This window comes from Balaenoptera borealis, assembly GCF_965194805.1.
Source record: "Balaenoptera borealis genome assembly, chromosome: 9".
Lineage (NCBI taxonomy): Eukaryota > Metazoa > Chordata > Mammalia > Artiodactyla > Balaenopteridae > Balaenoptera > Balaenoptera borealis.
In genome coordinates this window covers 116,524,950-116,544,474 of record NC_138873.1, presented here as the reverse complement: position 1 = coordinate 116,544,474, position 19,525 = coordinate 116,524,950, and the positions used below count along the sequence as shown (strand labels likewise).

Here is a 19,525-nt window from a genome sequence, read left to right as displayed (position 1 = left end):
ATAGGCTCTTCAGGCCCCAAGAAAATAGGCCTGAAATTCCCAGACGTGTTCTCACAGGACTGAGCCTGCATGAGTTGCACCCCAGCTTTGCTATCCTGATGCACAGGAAAATCTTCAAATCGACTCAGCAGTGACAAACCTTCCTGTCACATAAAGCCACCCCACATCCTTGGCAATAAAGGCAGCTGGCAGCAACAGAAGGTATGAGGTGTCAGCAAGAGCAATTTAAAGGCCACCAGAGGGAACACAGAAGCCAGTCACTACACAGGATATTCTACCAAAAGCAGGAAGGAATCTGGGCTTTGGACAATTCTGCTGAAATTCTTCCATGTTCCTCCTCAAACTGGGGACTCAGGTTCCTTGTTAATATATAAGTATATTGACTGGAAGGATAGACACAGCATTAAAATAGTTGTTCTACAGGCTTGTGGTTGCCAAGGGGGAGAGGGGCTGTGGGAGGGAAGGATTGGGAGTTAGCGATTAGCAGATGCAAGCCATTATATATAGGATGGATAAACAACAAGATCTTACTGTATAGTACAGGGAACTATAATCAGTATCCTGTGATAAACCATAATGGAAAAGAATATGAAAAAAGACTATATATATATATATATATATATATATATATATATATATATATATATATATATATAACTGAGTCACTTTGCTGTACAGTGGAAATTAACACATTGTCAATTAACTATAATTCAATAAAAATTTTTTTAAAATGAAAAGATAGTAAAATAGTTGCTTTATTTGGATGGAATTTTAGTGCCTTTTCTAAATAAAGTGAAGTTTTTATACTTTGTTTTCACAATGAATAGACAATGAATAAAATTGAAGATTGCTGTTATCTATCTGTGAGCCTAACTGTTCTAAGATCATCAGCACAATAAAAAAGAATTCGTAGTTAATTATCTTCAATTCCTGGTTCAGTTTGTGAATGTGTATGTTAAAAGCCATAACGAAAGACCAGCAGAAGCCCAGGTCGCGAACTCAAAAGTCGAGAATTATCATATTTGTTTATAATCTCTAAATCACTTGAAATCCAACTCCGTGCCCCTCTCTTGCAGGCTGGGAAGAAACTGAGTAATAGTTGGGGCTCCACCCACACAAGGCTATCTATACCTTGTGTCTTGAGTATCACTAAGGCTCTGGAGGGCACCGCTCGTCAATCAATTGCTCACCGTGGTTACCGTTGAAGTGCCAGGACATTTCCAGAGGACCTGCTGCTTTGGTCCATGTTAAGGGCCCTGGAATCATCAGCAGGGGTGATAGTATCTATGCGGAAGGTACAGTCTTCTAAGTGCCCTCAGAAAGAAGCCGGCTCCTCTCCAGGGCGTGCCCACCTCTTGCTTCTGAAGCAAGGAAATGCGAAGGGACTGGTCACCTATTTAGAATGAATAATTCCAAAAAAGTCAACAACATGAATTCCTAGAGAACATTTATAACAACTAAAACACATGCAATTAAGTTTGTAACACAGTGCCGTGGTAATCAACATAATAAGCACTATTCTGTATTGCTTTGCTGTACACCTAAAACTAACACAACATTGTAAATCAACTATAATATAAAATAAAAATTTTTCCAATTTTTAAAAAATTATCAAAAATGAAAACAAAAGAGCACTAAACATGAATACTTTCCTTTCTCCCATATAAATATGCAAAATATATATCCTAAAGAAAAATAAGAATAAACACAAAATTCAACACAAAAAAATAAGCAGTATTCTGAAATCCTAAAATAATTTCTGCAGATGAATTATAAGGCATGAAATGGTTAAAGTCTTTTATTTATTTATTTATTTTGGCTACGTTGGGTCTTTGTCGCTGCACGCGGGCTTTCTCTAGTTGCGGCAAGCGGGGGCTACTCTTTCTTGCGGTGTGTGGGCTTCTCATTGCGGTGGCTTCTCTTGTTGTGGAGCACCGGCTCTAGGTGTGTGGGCTTTAGAAGTTGCAGCAAACGGGCTCAGTAGTTGTGGCTCTCAGGCTCTAGAGCGCAGGCTCAGTAGTTGCAGAGCACGGGCTTAGCTGCTCCGCGGCATGTGGGATCTTCCCAGACCAGGACTCAAACCCGGGTCCCCTGCATTGGCAGGCGGATTCTTCACCACCGCGCCACCAGGGAAGCCCTGAAATGTTTAAAGTCTTTTCCAATTTATTTATTTATTCTATTTAAAATTATCTTCTAATCATATCCCCTGTGAAGGGCCTGAATTAACTTATCATCTGAATATATAAAGTTGCTCAAGACCTTTCGTCAGTTAGTTAAGAAAAAAATTTAATACTTTATTTTATTCTAATAAAACATATTATTCAAATATTTTAGAATATTCTAATATGTATTCTAATATGATTTTATTCTAATATATATTTCTAATATAGTTCTTCTTATGCATTTAAATGCGTATCTTTTAGTTAGAAGCAACGTCCTAACATTTTCATATTGCTGTTTTTTCTTTCAAAGCTTCTTAAGGATTTGACTCACTCTGAGCACCCAGAGGTGGCAAGGTGTTCATCTGGGCGAGGACAAAGTCACCCGCCCGCAGCCTCTTGCACAATCACGTGTGAACGCTGGTCTGATTAAAGTGCCACTTGCGCCACAGTCATCCAGGATGGTGACAGCAGCACCTGTCAGAGGCTCACTCCCTGCTCAACCTGATAGGACGAGGTTGCACAAGGGAGTATCCAGCGGCCCGACTAGTCCTGCCACAGATGCCTCAGGGCCGAAGAAGGGAGCAACAAGGGTCCCTTCCTTTAAAAAGAGTCAGGATGAGAATACTAAGAGGCGCCCTCCCTATCAACTCTGTAGATGAGCGCAGGAAAGGGAGACAAGAGGAAGCCAAGCAGGCGTTGGTAAAATGGCAATGTTAATTTTGACAACATAGGTATCTTACAGAAAATACATCATCCGATTTTAAAAAGTGGAAGGAGAGGGAAAGAGAAATGGGAATTCAAGGGAAAAATATAACATAATACCCTTATTTTAGTGAGTGAAATTGATGAAAGTAAGTTTCTCTGGAATAGTACTTTAATGAAGTTTGGATATTTAATAGCTCATAATTTAGAATTCTGAAATATAGTCATTTGGGAAAGAAACATATCTTACTATATAATCACATCAAATAAACCTATACCAATATGTAATACTAGTAATAATAGCAATCAGGCCTAACTTCCTGAAGGAAATATCGAGTGAAACAAAAAATGATCATATTTTATATTTGTAAATGATGTTACAAGTTTCCAAGTGCTTTCACTTAAATGGTCTCATTTAATCCTCATGTCAGTTTAAGAAAGAGGCAGCACAATTTTTTTTCTTTTTTCTTCATTTTGCAGGCAGGGGATTGAAGCCTAGACCAAGTTTGGTGACTTGCCCTGGGTTATAATCTGGGAAATAACAAAACTAGGACTAGAACTCTGGGTTTTTGCTTTTTATTTCTGATGGAATGATCATTCCATAGTTCCACAGTGTCTGTCACTGAAAACAGCCATGAACTTCCAGAGTAAAGCTTGTCCCTGCATAGGTAAATCACAGTACTTATCCCTAGTGGATCGATGCAGCTTGTGGTTGTCCCTTGGTGTGTACCGTTAACGTAACACGGAACTCAGTGTAAACAATGCAGCCCACAGCTTTCCTCTGGGTTCACCAAGAGCCTCAGTCCTCAGTCACAGTTCAGCTGGCAGATGGCTAAACCCTCTGTACCATCACTTCCACCTACTCCGCCCTTTGACCCAGTTTCTACCAACCGGTGGCCTCCCAGCTGCTTGATTGCATCTATTGCAGAAGCTTTGAGTTTGCTTTCAACCCGTCTCAGCCAATTTCAACCAGGCTATTTCAGTTACTCTTGAAAGGGCAGAAGTAGGAAGACACCTATGCAAGGGCATCGTCAGGTTCATTCTCGTCCCTGCCTGTTTCCTAGATCCATTCCTTTCCATCCAGGCCCAGGAGTAAACATGCAGATAGTTAGACTACAGACTTTATTTGGGTCACACAGACCTGAGAGGGCCATCGAAATGTTGTCAGTTCTGAAGGATCCCCAGAAACCATGCAACCTCCACACGTGATGCAGTTCCAAGGAGAACACCTGGATTCATCTAGAACTTTCTGGATACCCTGGGTCCCCTCTGTGATCAGAAAAGGTCTGGAGCAAGAGTACAAACAGAGGCCCACACATCATACATCTAAACATCTAAATGTTACAGGTCAGCCTAACAAGCTGTAAATGAAATGTATTCTCTCCTCTTACTGCAACAGCGAAGAGCAATGCATCCGTAATAACAAAAGTAAAATACATGTTTAAAGCTGTGGTGTTTGTTACTCATAGCTGGCAAAATATTAGACATTTGAATTTAACTATTACTCTACATTTTAGGGATTTTTGTTAATGGGCCAGAGATGTTTAGATGAATAATAACATAAAGGTATATAATTTATAAATTATTTATAAGTTGATCCATTCCATGAATTTTTCTTATTTTTATTAGAAAAAGATCATACATTATAATGCTCTAGTTAAGATTTTTACATAATTTGTGCTCTATTGACGGTAAAGAGCTAAAGGATTAAAAATTAATTGTAACTATATTCAAGGAGTACAAAATTTGAATATACTTTTAGCAAAAATTAAAATAAATATAAAATTAAATTATTTTACATATATTCCTCCAAGTTATTTTTTCTAAAATATTCAAATGATATATTCAAATTAAAAGTCAAAATATAAATTCTAATTAATGCATATGAAAGTTTTTAATCAAAATTATTTAAATAAAGTTGAATTTTTAAATTCATCTTTTGAAAATTTAATTAAATCTTATTAGACATTTTCATAAAAATAAAACTGTCCATCCATGGACCTTGAGGGCATTATGCTAAGTGAAATAAGTCAGAAGGAGAAAGACAAATACCTATGATCTCACTTGTACGTGAAATCTAAAAAAGAAACAACAAAAAAGCCAAAACATGGAACTCATAGATACAGAGAACAGATTTGTAGTTGCCAGGGCAGAGGTTTGGGGGTGGACAAAATGGGTGAAGGTGGTCAAAAGGTATAAACTTCTAGTTATAAAATAAATAAGTCCTGGGGATGTAAATCACATCATGGTGACTGTAGTTAATAATACTCCACTGTATATTTGAAAATTGCTGAGAGAGTAAATCTCAAAAGTTCTCATTGCAAGAAAAAAATTTTGTACCTACGTGTGGTGATGCGTGTTAACTACTCACTGGTAATGACCATTCGCAATATATACAAATATCAAGCCATTACACTGTACACCTGAAACTAATATAATGTTATGTCACTTATGTCTCAACTAAAAAACAATTATTCACGATTCTAGCGTTGAATGTCCATTTAACTGTTAATGCAAAGAATCAGTATCACACTTTATAATGTCTAGATCACACTGTCCAATAGAAATACAGTACAAGCCACATGCAAAACTTATAATTTTTTACATTAAAAGTTTTTCTACATTAGAAAAATTAAAAAGTAAACATTTAAAATCATTAACATTAATGTTAATAATATATTTTATTTAATCCAACATATTAAAATACTATTCCAACATATTATCAATATAACAATAATTAATGAAGTCTTTTACATTCTTTTTTTCATACTGAGTATTCAAAGTTTGGTGTGTAGGTTACACTTATAGCACTTCTCAGTTGGGGTAGCTACATTTCAGGTGTCTCAAAAGCCACAGGGTGCGAAGGCTACCATATTGGAGAGCCATGCAAACTATTACCAGTACTATATTGATTGCTGAGGGCCTTCAACCCCACAAATTGAAACTGAAAGAGAAGCAAGCAAATGGATGCTCCATGCCGCTGAGAAGGATGTTAAGAAGAAGACTTGACATGTTAACTAATTTGTCTTTATCTTACCTGAGCACTGAACCACTCTGATCCTCTGAGGCAGTGTCCATCTCCAGGGGTGGCAGTCCCACAACCCCATGCACCTTCATGGCTGCAGGTGCCTTTTGTTTCAAAGGTCAAAGAATAAGAGGTTTGCGAAAGCATTTCCCTGGGGCCTGAATGGGGTTAGAACAAGAGTGGATATTTAGGGTTACAGATCTTGTGTTAGTTACCACTGCAACAGAAACACATGATTCTAGGTTGAGGAGAAAGCAGAGCTAATCAAGGCCTTTGCATTTATGACTCTCATTTCCTTCAGGTCTTTCTTCAAACGTCACTTTCTTGGTAATGCCTTTTCTGAGCATAATATTTTAAATGGAATCGTCAAATACCCGACACTCACCCCAACTCCTGCACTGCTTATTTGCCTGCACTGCTTCATTTTTCTCCACAGCACCTATCGTCACCTGAAATACTATAGATTTTACTTGTTTAGTTTTTCATTTTCTCCACTAAAATTCTCCACAACAATGAGAATAACTGCCCAATTTGCTCATTGCTGTATCCCTAGAACCTAGAACAGGGCCTAATATAACAGAAGCTATTGAATATTTATTGAATAATGAATAAATGAATGAATCAGTGGGGGTTATCATTTTGACACTAGATAGCAATCATCCTTCACTTTTTCCATCTAAAACTGAAACCACGAACTCCTGTGAAAATAGCATAAAGCTCTAAAATATTCAAGAACATGATAAAAGAAGGTAGTGGACTGGTAAAATGGGAAGACTATATTAAACCAGTGGTTAGAAATCTTTATTTTCATCTTATCTAAGCCACTAGCCAACTGTGATTTGGGGCAAGTCAATGTACTTCTCTAACATTTAACCTTAGCTTATTCTCTAAGAGAATGTCTTTTAAGAGAACCAAAAACCAAGTATATAATATTTTCGGAAGTTGATATGTTCCAAATGGGCAGAACGATGTTATCTGTAGTTAAAATGATGGAATCTCTTGCATGAAAAATTTATATGTTTTATCTAACCAAAATATTGTTTGTAAATCCTTTTTGTTTACCTTTTGTAAAATTGATCAAAACTTTAAATCCAGCAAAACTTGAAAGAAATTATTTTTAAGTTAAAAAAGAAAAACATGTATAACCATCTTCATATATCTCTTTCTAGGTTCCAGCTCTGAGTTTTAAAAGAGTTTTACTCTGAGTTTTTAAAATATTAAAATACCCTGCAATTTAAAAATTGTTTTTCAATCTTGAGAAAGAAAAATGGAGCTGGAGGAATCAGGCTCCCAGACTTCAGACTATCCTACAAAGCTACAGTCATCAAGACAGTATGGTACTGGCACAAAAACAGAAATATAGGTCAATGGAACAGGATAGAAAGCCCAGAGACAAACCCACGCACATAGGGTCACCTTATCTTTGACAAAGGAGGCAAGAATATACAACGGAGAAAAGACAGCCTCTTCAATAAGTGGAGCTGGGAAAACTGGACAGCTACACGTAAAAGAATGAAATTAAAACACTTCCTAACACCATACACAAAAATAAATTCAAAATGGATTAAAACCTAAATTTAAGCCCAGACACTATAAAACTCTTAGAGGAAAACATAGGCAGAACACTCTATGACATAAATCACAGCAATATCTTTTTTGACCCACTTCCTAGAGTAATGGAAATAAAAACAAAAATAAACAAATGGGAACTAATGAAACTTCAAAGTTTTTGCACAGCAAAGGAAACCATAAACAAGATGAAAAGACAACCCTCAGAATGGGAGAAAATATTTGTAAGCGAAATCAACTGACAAAGGATTAATCTCCAAATATAGAAGCAGCTCATGCAGCTCAATACCAAAAAAACAAACAACCCAATCCAAAAATGGGTGGAAGACCTAAATAGACATTTCTCCAAAGAAGACATACAGATTGCCAACAAACACGTGAAAAGACGCTCAACATCACTGATCATTAGAGAAATGCATATCAAAACCACAATGAGGTATCACCTCACACCCGCCAGAATGGCCATCATCAAAAAATCTACAAACAATAAATGCTGGAGAGGATGTGGAGAAAAGGGAACCCTCTTGCACTGTTGGTGGGAATGTAAATTGATACAGCCACTATGGAGAACAGTATGGAGGTTCCTTAAAAAACTAAAAATAGAATTACCATATGACCCAGCAATCCCACTACTGGGCATATACACTGAGAAAACCATAATTCAAAAAGAGTCATGTACCACATTGTTCGTTGCAGCACTATTTACAATTGCCAGGACATGGAAGCAACCTAAGTGTCCATCAACAGATGAATGCATAAAGAAGATGTGGCACATATATCCAATGGAATATTACTCAGCCATAAAAAGGAACGAAATTGAGTTATTTGTAGTGAGGTGGATGGACCTAGAGTCTGTCATACAAAGTGGAGTAAGTCAGAAAGAGAAAAACAAATACTGTATGCTAACACATATATATGGAATCTAAGGGAAAAAAAAAAAAAGGTCATGAAGAACCTAGCGGCAAGACGGGAATAAAGACACAGACCTACTAGAGAATGGACTTGAGGATATGGGGAAGGGGAAGGGTAAGATGTGACAAAGAGAGAGAGTGGCATGGACATATATACACTACCAAATGTAAAATAGATAGCTAGTGGGAAGCAGCCGCATAGCACAGGGAGATCAGCTCGGTGCTTTGTGACCACCTAGAGGGGTGGGATAGGGAGGGTAGGAGGGAGGGAGATGCAAGAGGGAAGAGATATGGGAACATATGTATATGTATAACTGATTCACTTTGTTATAAAGCAGAAACTAACACACCATTGTAAAGCAATTATACTCCAATAAAGATGTTAAAAAAAAAAAAAAGAGTCATGTACCACAATGTTCGTTGCAGCACTATTTACAATTGCCAGGACATGGAAGCAACCTAAGTGTCCATCAACAGATGAATGGATAAAGAAGATGTGGCACATAATATCCAATGGAATATTACTCAGCCATAAAAAGGAACAAAATTGAGTTATTTGTAGTGAGGTGGATGGACCTAGAGTCTGTTATACAGAGTGGAATAAGTCAGAAAGAGAAAAACAAACACTGTATGCTAACACATATATGGAATCTAAAAAAACCGTACTGATGAACCTAGTGGCAGGGCAGGAATAAAGATGCAGATGTAGAGAATGGACTTGAGGACACAGGAGGGGAAGGGTAAGCTGGGACGAAGTGAGAGAGTAGCATTGACATATATACACTACCGAATGTAGAATGGATGGCTAGTGGGAAGCAGCTGCATAGCACAGGGAGATCAGCTCGGTGCTTTGTGATGACTTAGAGGGTTGGGATAGGGAGGGTGGGAGGGAGGCTCAAGAAGGAGGGGATATGGGGATATATGTATACTTATAGCTGATTCACTTTATTGTACAACAGAAACTAACACAACATTGTAAAGCAATTATACTCCAATAAAGATATAATAAATAAATAACTCAAAAAATAAAAATTGCTTTTATCATGAGTCATCATTTTTTAGCTCCTTTTAAAAAAAATCTTGGATGTGATAGACTACACTTTGGCTTTAACATTACTCATTTACTTATCCTCACTCTCCACACTCCCTGGGCATTCAAACAATTTTAATGCATATAATTATGTTCATATTTTAGAATACGGAATACAGCAATGTTTTGTTTATTACGAATATTTTAATTTACAGGTTTGTTCCATATAAGTTTATTAAGAATATTTTAGTTTACAGGTTTGTTCCACATAAGTAACTTAATTAACCTACAAATGAGAGAGAAGAAGGAGGTAGAAGAAATCTTTTGGTCTCTGCATTTATACGTGCAGCTATAGTCTGCAAGTCCACAGGCTTGTGGCAGGGCTCACTTGGAGGCCGAGATGACTAGCTTCTCTTTACATGTGGTCTTTCATCTTAAAAGAAGCTAAATGGGCCCCTTCATGTGACCATAGCATCATTCTAAGAACGCTGAGTGGCAAGACCAGGTCTAAGAGTATGAATGCCTGGGTATGGCTGGCCGACCACGGTGACGAGGAATGCACATACTCCATTAGGTTTTGCTAATCCTCTAATATTCCTTAAGTAGCCAAATATCTAGATACAAAGATGCAGAGTCTCGTAGTGATTATTATGATGATTCTGACTTGGCAGTTAGAGATATTTGTGACATTTCAAGTAAATTGCACTATTTGGTGATCTAAAGCCTCAACATACAAACACTTACCAAGCATCTGTTTGTATCAAGTCTGCTGATGTCCCCATGGGCCAATGCTGACACGTGGCCAAATCCAGAGTCGATTTGGAAGGGGATCCACAAGGGCACAGATACTGGGAAGAATGATTCATGGGGCATTAATGTGGCAATCACCACAAGATCACTGAAAATTGTAATGTATAATTTTCTTAATTATTAAAGTGGGAGCATATTTTGTCAATTAAAGATATCAACCTCAATGCATGGATTTCATTTTCCATATTTAGTATTTGAATTTAATTATTCCTTTAACTATTTTGTTTTATTATCATTTTGTGTTTCATTGAATTCATAGATTTTTTTTTTAAACAGCATTGCAATTTCTTTTCTCACATTATTCTGCTCTGGATTTCATTGAATGTAATCAATTAACAATATAGTCATAACAATTATATGGAAAGTCAAATATTTTAGTGTTTTTAAATTTTTTCTTTAGTAAAGAAAGCTAAGCATGTCAACAGATCAAAAGAAGGTTAATATTTCTAAAGTATTTTTATGGATGAGTTTCTAACTGTAAAATACTATGTCAAACAAACAAACAAACAACAACAAACAAGAACTACATATGCCACACAAAACACATCTATAGATCGAATTGGGCCCAAGAGCTATCAGTTTGCAAACTCTGCTCAAACTAAAAGTAAATGATAAAATTAATATTTTAGCATAACAAGCCCAATTTTTGCTCCATGCTATGTGGTCCAGATAGGTCTTAAGAGAATTTAGAATGTTAATGTGTTCCACCATCTGCCATTTTCAGAATGAAATCCTCAGTCTAATTTGGAGAAAAGATCTGCCATACAGCAGACTGTTACAGAGTTTTCTATATATTCATTAGTGATAAGCATAAAATCAGTTTAATTTATAGTTAAAATGCTATTCACGAAAACTTGAATGCAAGTCTTTCAGCCAGAACAATTTTAATTTCATGCCAATTGATAAAAGTTGGCTAAATTAGGCCTGTTTTGCCAGCGATCACTGGTCATCACTTTGTTTGTGGGCACAGAAATGGGATGTGTAGGACCCTCAAAAGTGTGGTCTGCAGACCAACATCAGCATTCCCTAGGAACTCCTTAGAAATGCAAAATCTTGGGTGCCATGCCAGACATACTGTATTGGAATCTGCAATTTAACAAGATCCCCAGGGGCCTGTGTACGCGTTAAAGTTGGAGAGGCACTGGCCTGGGATACATTTCTTGATTAAGTGGCGTCTTGCTCAAAGCCACCAGGACGGACCTCCTCAGTGAGCTTTTGTTGGGAGATGAGAAGCATAAGCACTTGGTGGGGCAGGGCCCTGGCTCTGGCCATCCTGAGACAGAAATGTTTGAATTGGCTCCAGAGCCCCATGGACATTTCTGCTATGGGCCCCGTGCAAAAATGTAAGGGTAGCATACTACCGCTTCTCCAGCAGCTGAGAACTGTTTCCATATGAATGCTGGTTTTCTGAGGGGACACACAGTCTCCCAGAAATACTTGCTGTCAATACGTTTTGCCCATACCCACTCCTAAAACTTTCACCCACACTTCATTTTACGACTCAACCTAATAGTTCCCCTGAGAACCTAGTGAAAAGGAGCCATGGGGCCACTTGCCCTTCTAGAGACACATTGCCACGTAGTATTACATATGCAGTGGCCTTTTCAGTGCCTCACTTCAGAAGGCATGTGGTATCAGTCTGTCCCATTATTGGTCATATTAACATGATCATTTTGTTAAGGTGTGATCTGCCAGTTTTCCACTGTAAAACTTCCTTTTCCCATAGAGGTTCGGGAGAAAAGTATTTGTTGTGAGGGGACAGATAAAAATTCTAAAGAAAACTTATGTTGTCTTTTCCCAGTATATCCCTCTGTGAGAGAGAAAATGTTAACACATATCTAATCAAAGATTAGAGAATATAGTTCATGTTATTCTTTTTAAGAACAATAAAAACAATTAACAATGTTAAGTTATCTAAATTACACTTGTGGTGGCCAAATCTATATAATCCTTTTAAATTACCTTGGTATTGGGGGTGGTTTTTTCAACATGAGAATACACTATAGAATATCCAGAGGGCTATAATTTTTCCCCATGGGAAGAAATAGTTAGCAATGGTTATTTCCTTTCTGTACTTACAAAGTAAAATTCAGAACATTATATATGGTTACTTAATTCAATTATTAATGAAGAGAGATATATCACAATAGCTTTTTTTAAAAATAAATTTTATGTATTTATTTATTTTTGGCAGTTTTGTGTCTTCGTTGCTGCATGTGGGCTTTCTCTAATTGCGGCGAGCGGGGGCTACTCTTCGTTGTGGTGCACGGACTTCTCATTGCGGTGGCTTCTCTTGTTGCAGAGCATGGGCTCTAGGCGTGCGGGCTTCAGTAGTTGTGGCAAGTGGGCTCAGTAGTTGCAGCTCGCGGGCTCTAGAGCGCAAGCTCAGTAGTTGTGGCGCATGGCCTTAGTTGCTCTGAGGCATGTGGGATCTTCCCAGACCAGGGCTCGAACCCATGTCCTCTGCATTGGCAGGCGGATTCTTAACCACTGCATCACCAGGGAAGCCCCACAAAGCTTTTTAAAAATCTTTTCAATATCCACTAAAGAACTTATTCTCTTTAAAGTAAATTTATGGGTAACAATTTCAGTGGTTAAAATGCCATGCTGTTTTTTTTTGCCAAGACAAGACACTCAGTTTTACTCTTCTTTCAGTGGCAAAAACATATAATGAACATGAATTATTACATAACATTTGGGCATGTAAAAATATTTTTCTAAATAAAGTTAAATCTAATACTGACTCCATCTTCCTGGACTTTGGAATTAAGTACAAATTTTCCTCCCTCCCTCTCTTCCTTCCTTCCTTCCTTCCTTCCCTCCCTCCCTCTTTCCTTTTTTTTTTTTTTTCCTTTTTTAAGACTTCATTTTTTTTTAGAGCAGTTTTGGGTTAAAGAGATTTCCCATATACCCCCTGGGCCCACATATGTATAGATTTCTCTATTATCAACTTCTCCCACTAGAGTGGTACACTTGTTACAACTGATGAACCCATGTTAACACATCATAATCACCCAAAGTACATAGACACCTTAGGGTTCATTCTCGGTATTATACATTCTATGGGTTTAGACATGCATAATGGCATATATCCATCATCATGGTAGTGTACTATTTTCACTGGCCAAAAAATAAAAATGCCATGCTTTAACTATGCTTTAATGGTCATTATCTCATTTGACCCACACAACAATTATATGAAGAAGATAGGGAATGCATTATCTTCATTTATCAGATAAGGAGAACCTTAAAGAGACCAGTGATTTGCCCATGCCCACACATGTTAGGGCCAGAAATAAAAACAGAACTGAGGTCTCCTGATTCCTGGACCAGGATGTTTTCCATTATCACATAGTATTTATCTCCCTAGTTGCTCTTAAAATCTATGATCTGTTGTAGACAAAGTGCCAAAGGAAAATTCTATCAGTAAAATAGGCAACCTACTAGTTAGGATCTAATAAAATGTGCTCAAACTATGTTGTTTTCCTTTGGTCTTATTCTTACTTATTCTAGATCAAAAAAAGAATAAATGAATGCATACCACCACAGATTTACCAAGCAACCAGTTATTTCACAGTTCTGAGGATTTTGTGCCCAACACTAATTCATATATCATCCTTTATTTGGACATCTTTTGTATTATTCTGGACCAAAATCTTACTCGTAATATAAGAAACGTTGCTGAGGGTTTCCCTGGTGGCGCAATGGTTACGAATCTGCCTGCCAATGCAGGGAACACGGGTTCGAGCCCTGGTCTGGGAAGATCCCACGTGCTGCGGAGCAACTAAGCCCGTGCGCCACAACTACTAAGCCCGCGCACCTAGAGCCCAAGCTCCACAACAAGAGAAGCCACCGCAATGAGAAGACCCTGCACCACAACGAAGAGTAGCTCCCACTTGCCACAATTAGAGAAAGCCTGTGCACAGCAACAAAGACCCAATGCAGACAAAAATAAATAAATAAAAATTTAAAAACATGTTGTTGAATCTAATTCATCTTTGACAATTAAAATTTGTGAGTCTGCAGATCAGCTCTACCAGATAGACCTTATTACTTACAGACTTGATTTAGTTTCTTGGTAAAATGATCTTCTCAGTAGGGCAAGAGAGCATAATATTTCTTTCACTTTCTAGCTTGACTTTAAAACTTGGGTTATTTTTATGACCGTTTAGGCCCTATTTACTGCCAAACCCCTGCAATTTAATTCTATATATGCTCTGGCTAGGACAACAGTGTCCAATTTACAAAGACATTTTTCTTTAAAGAATGCCTGTTAGCTCCAGATATGAAATTGACTAATGTCAATTATTTAAAAGAAAAATAAAAATTATAGAAGGCTGAAATGTAATGGGGAAATCACTCTTGATTTGATTCTCAAAAAATGATGGGGTAGTGCCTGATAAACATAGTAGAAACTCATTGAATGTTTGTTGAATGAACACATGAATTAGTTAACATGTATTCATGACATATAGCTTAGCTATTACCTTTTCTAGTAAGCCACTGATACTACTGTTTCCATTGTGCCCCATCATACTTCTGTTGTAATTTGTCATCAGTGGTATCGTTGAGACTAGTGTCATTATTATTGCTATATTTATTGGGTGCCAGAGGCTGAGGCACTGAGATTAACTCAGATTACAAGGTCACATAGTTAGTAAGGGAAGAGTCATTTGTCATCACTTATTACCCTTTGTTATACTCATCTTACTTGTCTCTCTACTGCACTGCTGATTCTTTGAAGATTGAACCTGAGTCAGAGTCAGCTTCCATAATAACAAGAACAGTAGCAACCAACATTCACTGAGTAGTCGTACTACTTTACATGGTTGACCTCGTTTAAATTTCACAACATGCTTATGCTTAGGTACTATTCAACCTATTTTACCATAAGATACATTTGGTAGTTATTTCTTTAAGATATACCATATGATTGAAATTATTGCAAAAGGCTATAATTATTTTTCATATTTTATTTATGATTTTAAAAATAATCTTTATTCTTTAGAACAGTTTGAATTTAAATGAAAATTGCAAAGTACAGGGTTCCCATATATTCCACACACTTTCCCTTATTATGAATATCTTACATTCATATGGCACATTTGTCACAATTATTAAACCAATATTGAGTCAGTAGTTTATTCAGACTTCCTTAGTTTTTACCTAGTGTTCTTTTTCCATTCCAGGATCCCATCCAGGATACTACATTACTTTTAGTTTTCATGTGTCCTTAGGCTCTTCTTGGTTATGACAGTTTATCAGACTTTCCTTGCTTTTGATGAACTTAGTTTTGCGGAGAACTACTTAGATATTTTGCAGAATATTCCTCAATTTGAAACCATCTAATGTTTTTCACATGATGAGGCTGGGGTTATGGGTTTGGGGGAGAAAGACCACGGAGGTAAAATGCCATCTTTATCACATCAGAGCAAGGGTACACATTATCAATATTTCTTATCACCATTGCTGTTGACCTTGATCACCTGGCTGAGGTAGTGTTTGTCAGATTTATCCAACCTAAAGTTATTGTTTTTCTTCCCATTCCACATTGTACTCTTTGGAAAGAAGTCACTACATGCAGACCTTACTTAAGGAGCAGGCTGTTATACCCCACTCCCTTGAGCGTGGAGTAGCTACCTAATTATTTAGAATTCTTCTGCAAGAGATATTTATCTCTTCTTCCCCATGTATTCATTCATTCAATCACTTACTTCTATCCATATGGACTCATGGGTATTATTTTACACTTCGGGTCACAGTTCAATACTACTTTATTTTTTTGCTCAAAGTGTTCCAGCTCTGGGCACTGGGAGCTTTTCCAGTTGTTTCCTGTGTCCCTTCGCCATAACCTACACCAATTTGCAGTTTTTTCTTTGAGCACTTCTTTACTTCCTGGTACTAAAAGATGTTCTGGGATCCTCTTATACTTTCCTGCCCCAGTCCTAGAATCAGTCATTTTTCCAAGGATCCCTTGTTTACTTTGATTGGAGAATAGTGTTAGAAACCAAAATCTGGGTACTGAGTGTGCTTGTTGCCAGTAGGGTGTCTATGCTTCTAAACCCTCTCAGCTGACAGAGCAAAGACATATGTGTGCATATACTAACCTGTGTATATACACATAGCTATATCTATACGGAACCACCTGTATCTAAATTAAGCTAAACATGACATTATACTTGTGTCTCCAACTCTGATCTATTGCCACACGGATTACTCTAGCCTCCTTTCGTTGCTTACCTATAAACTTCCACTTCAACAGTGAGAAACCTGGCTCATACCATTTGCCATCCATCCAGTTACTTAATTGTTCAGTTCCAGCAGACTCATAGAGCAGTATCAGAATTGTTGACTTGTACGCCTGTGGGAAACAACCTTATAAACTAGAGTACATTGCCCATGTGCGGTCCCTTTTGCCTTTAGTCTTACAGACTCTGCTCATTTCCAAACCTACTAGGTCAGCAAATTTCACCCTGACCTTCTTAAATATATTTTATAATACAATTGGATTCTTTTGTCACAGTCTGTATTCCATCCTGGCATTCCCCAACCTCCTAAATGAATAAAAAAATTTCATATGTTAAGGCTCACTCTTTGCAGAAAAGGTCTATGGATTGTGGAAAATGCTTAGTGCTGTTTATCTACTATTACAGTGTCATACAGAATAGTTACATTCACCCTACAAAATTTCCTGTACTAGACATATTCAACCTCTTCCCATCTCCCTGAGCCCCTGGAAACCACAGATCTTTTTACTGTCTCTATAGTTTTGCCTTTTCAGAAATGTCAAATAATTGGAATCATATAGTATGTAGCCCTTTCACACTAGTTTCTTTCACTTAGCAATATACATTTCAGTTTCATCCACGTCTTTCATGGCTTGCTAGCTTATTTCTTTGTATTGCTGAATAATATTCCATTGTATGGATGCACCACAATTTCTGTACCCATTCATCTATTGAAGAGCAGATTGGTTGCTTTCAGTTTTTGGTTATTATGAAAAAGCTGCTATACATATCCATGTGCAGCTTTTTGTGTAGACATAAGTTTTCAGATTTGTTGAGCAAATATCCATGAGTACAATTTCTGGGTTATATGGTAAGGCTATGTTTAGCATTGTAAGAAACTGCCAAACTGCCTTCTTCCAAAGTGGCTGTACCATTTTGCATTTCTGCTATCAGTAAATGAGAGTTTCTGCTGATCTGTAAGTTCACCAGCAGTTGGTATTGTCAAGGTTTTTTAAATTTGTTTTTATTTTTAATTTAGCCGTTCTAATAGGCATGTAGTGGTATCTTGTTGTTTTAATTTGCTGTTCTCTGATGATACATGACATTGAACCTTTCATATGTTTTTTTTTAAACTTTTTATTTTATATTGTAGTATAGTTGATCAACAGTGTTGTGATAGTTTCAGGTGTACAGCAAAGTGATTCATTTATACATATACATGTATCTATTCTTTTTCATATTACTTTCCCATTTAGGTTCAATATTGATCAGAGTTTCCTGTGCTATACAGTAGGTCCTTGTCAGTTATCAGTTATCTGTTTTACATATAGCAATGTGTAAATGTCAATCCCAAACTCCCTAACTACCCCTTCTCCTCACCCTTCCCCCACCCCCGTGTAACCATAAGTTCATTCTCTACGTCTGTGAGTCTGTTTCTGTTTATTTGCCATCTGCATATTTTCTTTGGTGAGGTGTCCAGATCTCTTGTTTATTTTTACACTGAGTTGTTTTTTTTATTATTGTTGAATACTAAGACTTCTTTGTATATTTTGGATACAAGTCTTTATCAGAAAAATGTTTTGCAAATATTTTCTCTAAGTCTGTGGCTTGTTTTTTCATTTTCTAAACAGTCTCTAACAGAGCATAAGTTTTTAATTTTAATGACTTATCAATTCTTTTTTCATGAATTGTGACTTTGGTGTTGTATCTAAGAACTCATCACCAAAACCAAGATCACTTAGATTTTATCCTATGTTTTCATCTAGAAGTTTTATTATTTTGCATTTTACATTTAGGCCTGTGATCCAATTTGAGTTAATCATGGTGAAAGATACATGGTCTCTGTCTAGGTTTTTGTTTTGTTTTGTATATGGACATACAACTTTTTCCAGAACAATTTGTTGAAAAGACTACCCCTTTTCCATTGAATTGCCTTTGTACCTTTATCAAAGATCAGTTGACTATATATGTGTGGGTCTATTTCTGGGCTCTATAATTTTTCTATTTTTCTGTGTATTCATCCTTTCCACAATATCACACTGTTCTGATTACTGTAGCTTTACAGCAAGTCCTGAAAACAAGCAGTGTAAGTTCTCCAATTTAGTTCTTTTTCAGTATTGTGTTAGCTATTCTAGGTTTTTTTTAAAAATTGAAGTATAATTGACCTACAATTATGCTGCACAACATAGTGATTCAATATATCTATACATTACAAAATGATCACCAGGATGTCTAGTTACCACCTGTCACCATACGAAGCTGTTACAATATTAATGACTGTATTCCCTATGCTGTACATTTCATCCTGTGACTCATTTTTTTTGTAACCAGAAATTTATCTCCCTCACCTGTTTCACTCATCCCCCCATGCCTCTCCCCTCTGGCAATCACCTGTTTGTTCTCTGTATGTATGACTTTGTTTCTGTTCTATTATGTTTGTTCATTTGTTTTGTTTTTTAGATTCCACATATAAGTGAAATCATATGGAATTTGTTTTTCTCCATCTGACTTATTTCACTTAGCATAATACACTCTAGGTCCATCCATGTTGTCACAAATGTCAAGATCTCATTCTTTTTTATGGCTGAGTAATAAATCCATTTTATATATATATATATACAACACATCTTCTTTATCCATTCATCTATTGATGGTATTTAGGTTGCTTCAATATCTTGGCTATTGTAAATAATGCTGCAATAAAACTAGTGTTTTTATTTTCTTTGGAAAAATACCCAGAAGTGGGACTGCTGGGTCACATGGCAGTTCTATTTTGAATTTTTTGAGGAACCTCCATTCTGTTTTCCACAGTGGTCGCACCAATTTACATTCCCACCAACAGTGCACAAATGTTCCCTTTTCTCCACATCCTCACCAACACTTGTTATTTCTTGTCTTTTCTATAATAGCCATTCTCACAAGTGTAAGATGATATCTCATTGTGGTTTTCATTTGCATTTCCCTGATGATAGTGATGTTGAGCATCTTTTCACGTGTCTGTCGGCTATTTGTATGTCTTCTTTGGAAAAAATGTCTATTCAGGTCCTCTGCTCATTTCTTAGTCAGGTTGGTTTTTTTTTTTTTTTTTT

At 36.9% G+C, this 19,525-nt stretch overlaps 1 protein-coding gene across 4 annotated transcripts in view; it reads right to left on the bottom strand.

The window, feature by feature from the left end:
- TTK (TTK protein kinase) overlaps nucleotides 1–19,525 on the bottom strand; it is an 88,112-nt gene that overhangs the window by 56,132 nt on the left and 12,455 nt on the right. For 2 of the 4 annotated variants that reach the window (XR_014248287.1, XM_082405066.1), the window contains exons 1-2: nucleotides 10,144–10,247; nucleotides 5,902–6,047 (exon numbers count right to left, since the gene is read on the bottom strand). Coding sequence is in view for 3 of the 4 variants with exons in the window: in XM_082405066.1 (XP_082261192.1) it covers nucleotides 5,902–5,971 (70 nt within the window). In the remaining variant the exon portion in view is untranslated. Of the gene's footprint in view, nucleotides 1–5,901; nucleotides 6,048–10,143; nucleotides 19,034–19,525 lie in introns of those variants that run through there. The other 2 variants (XM_082405064.1, XM_082405065.1) reach the window with 2 other exon arrangements.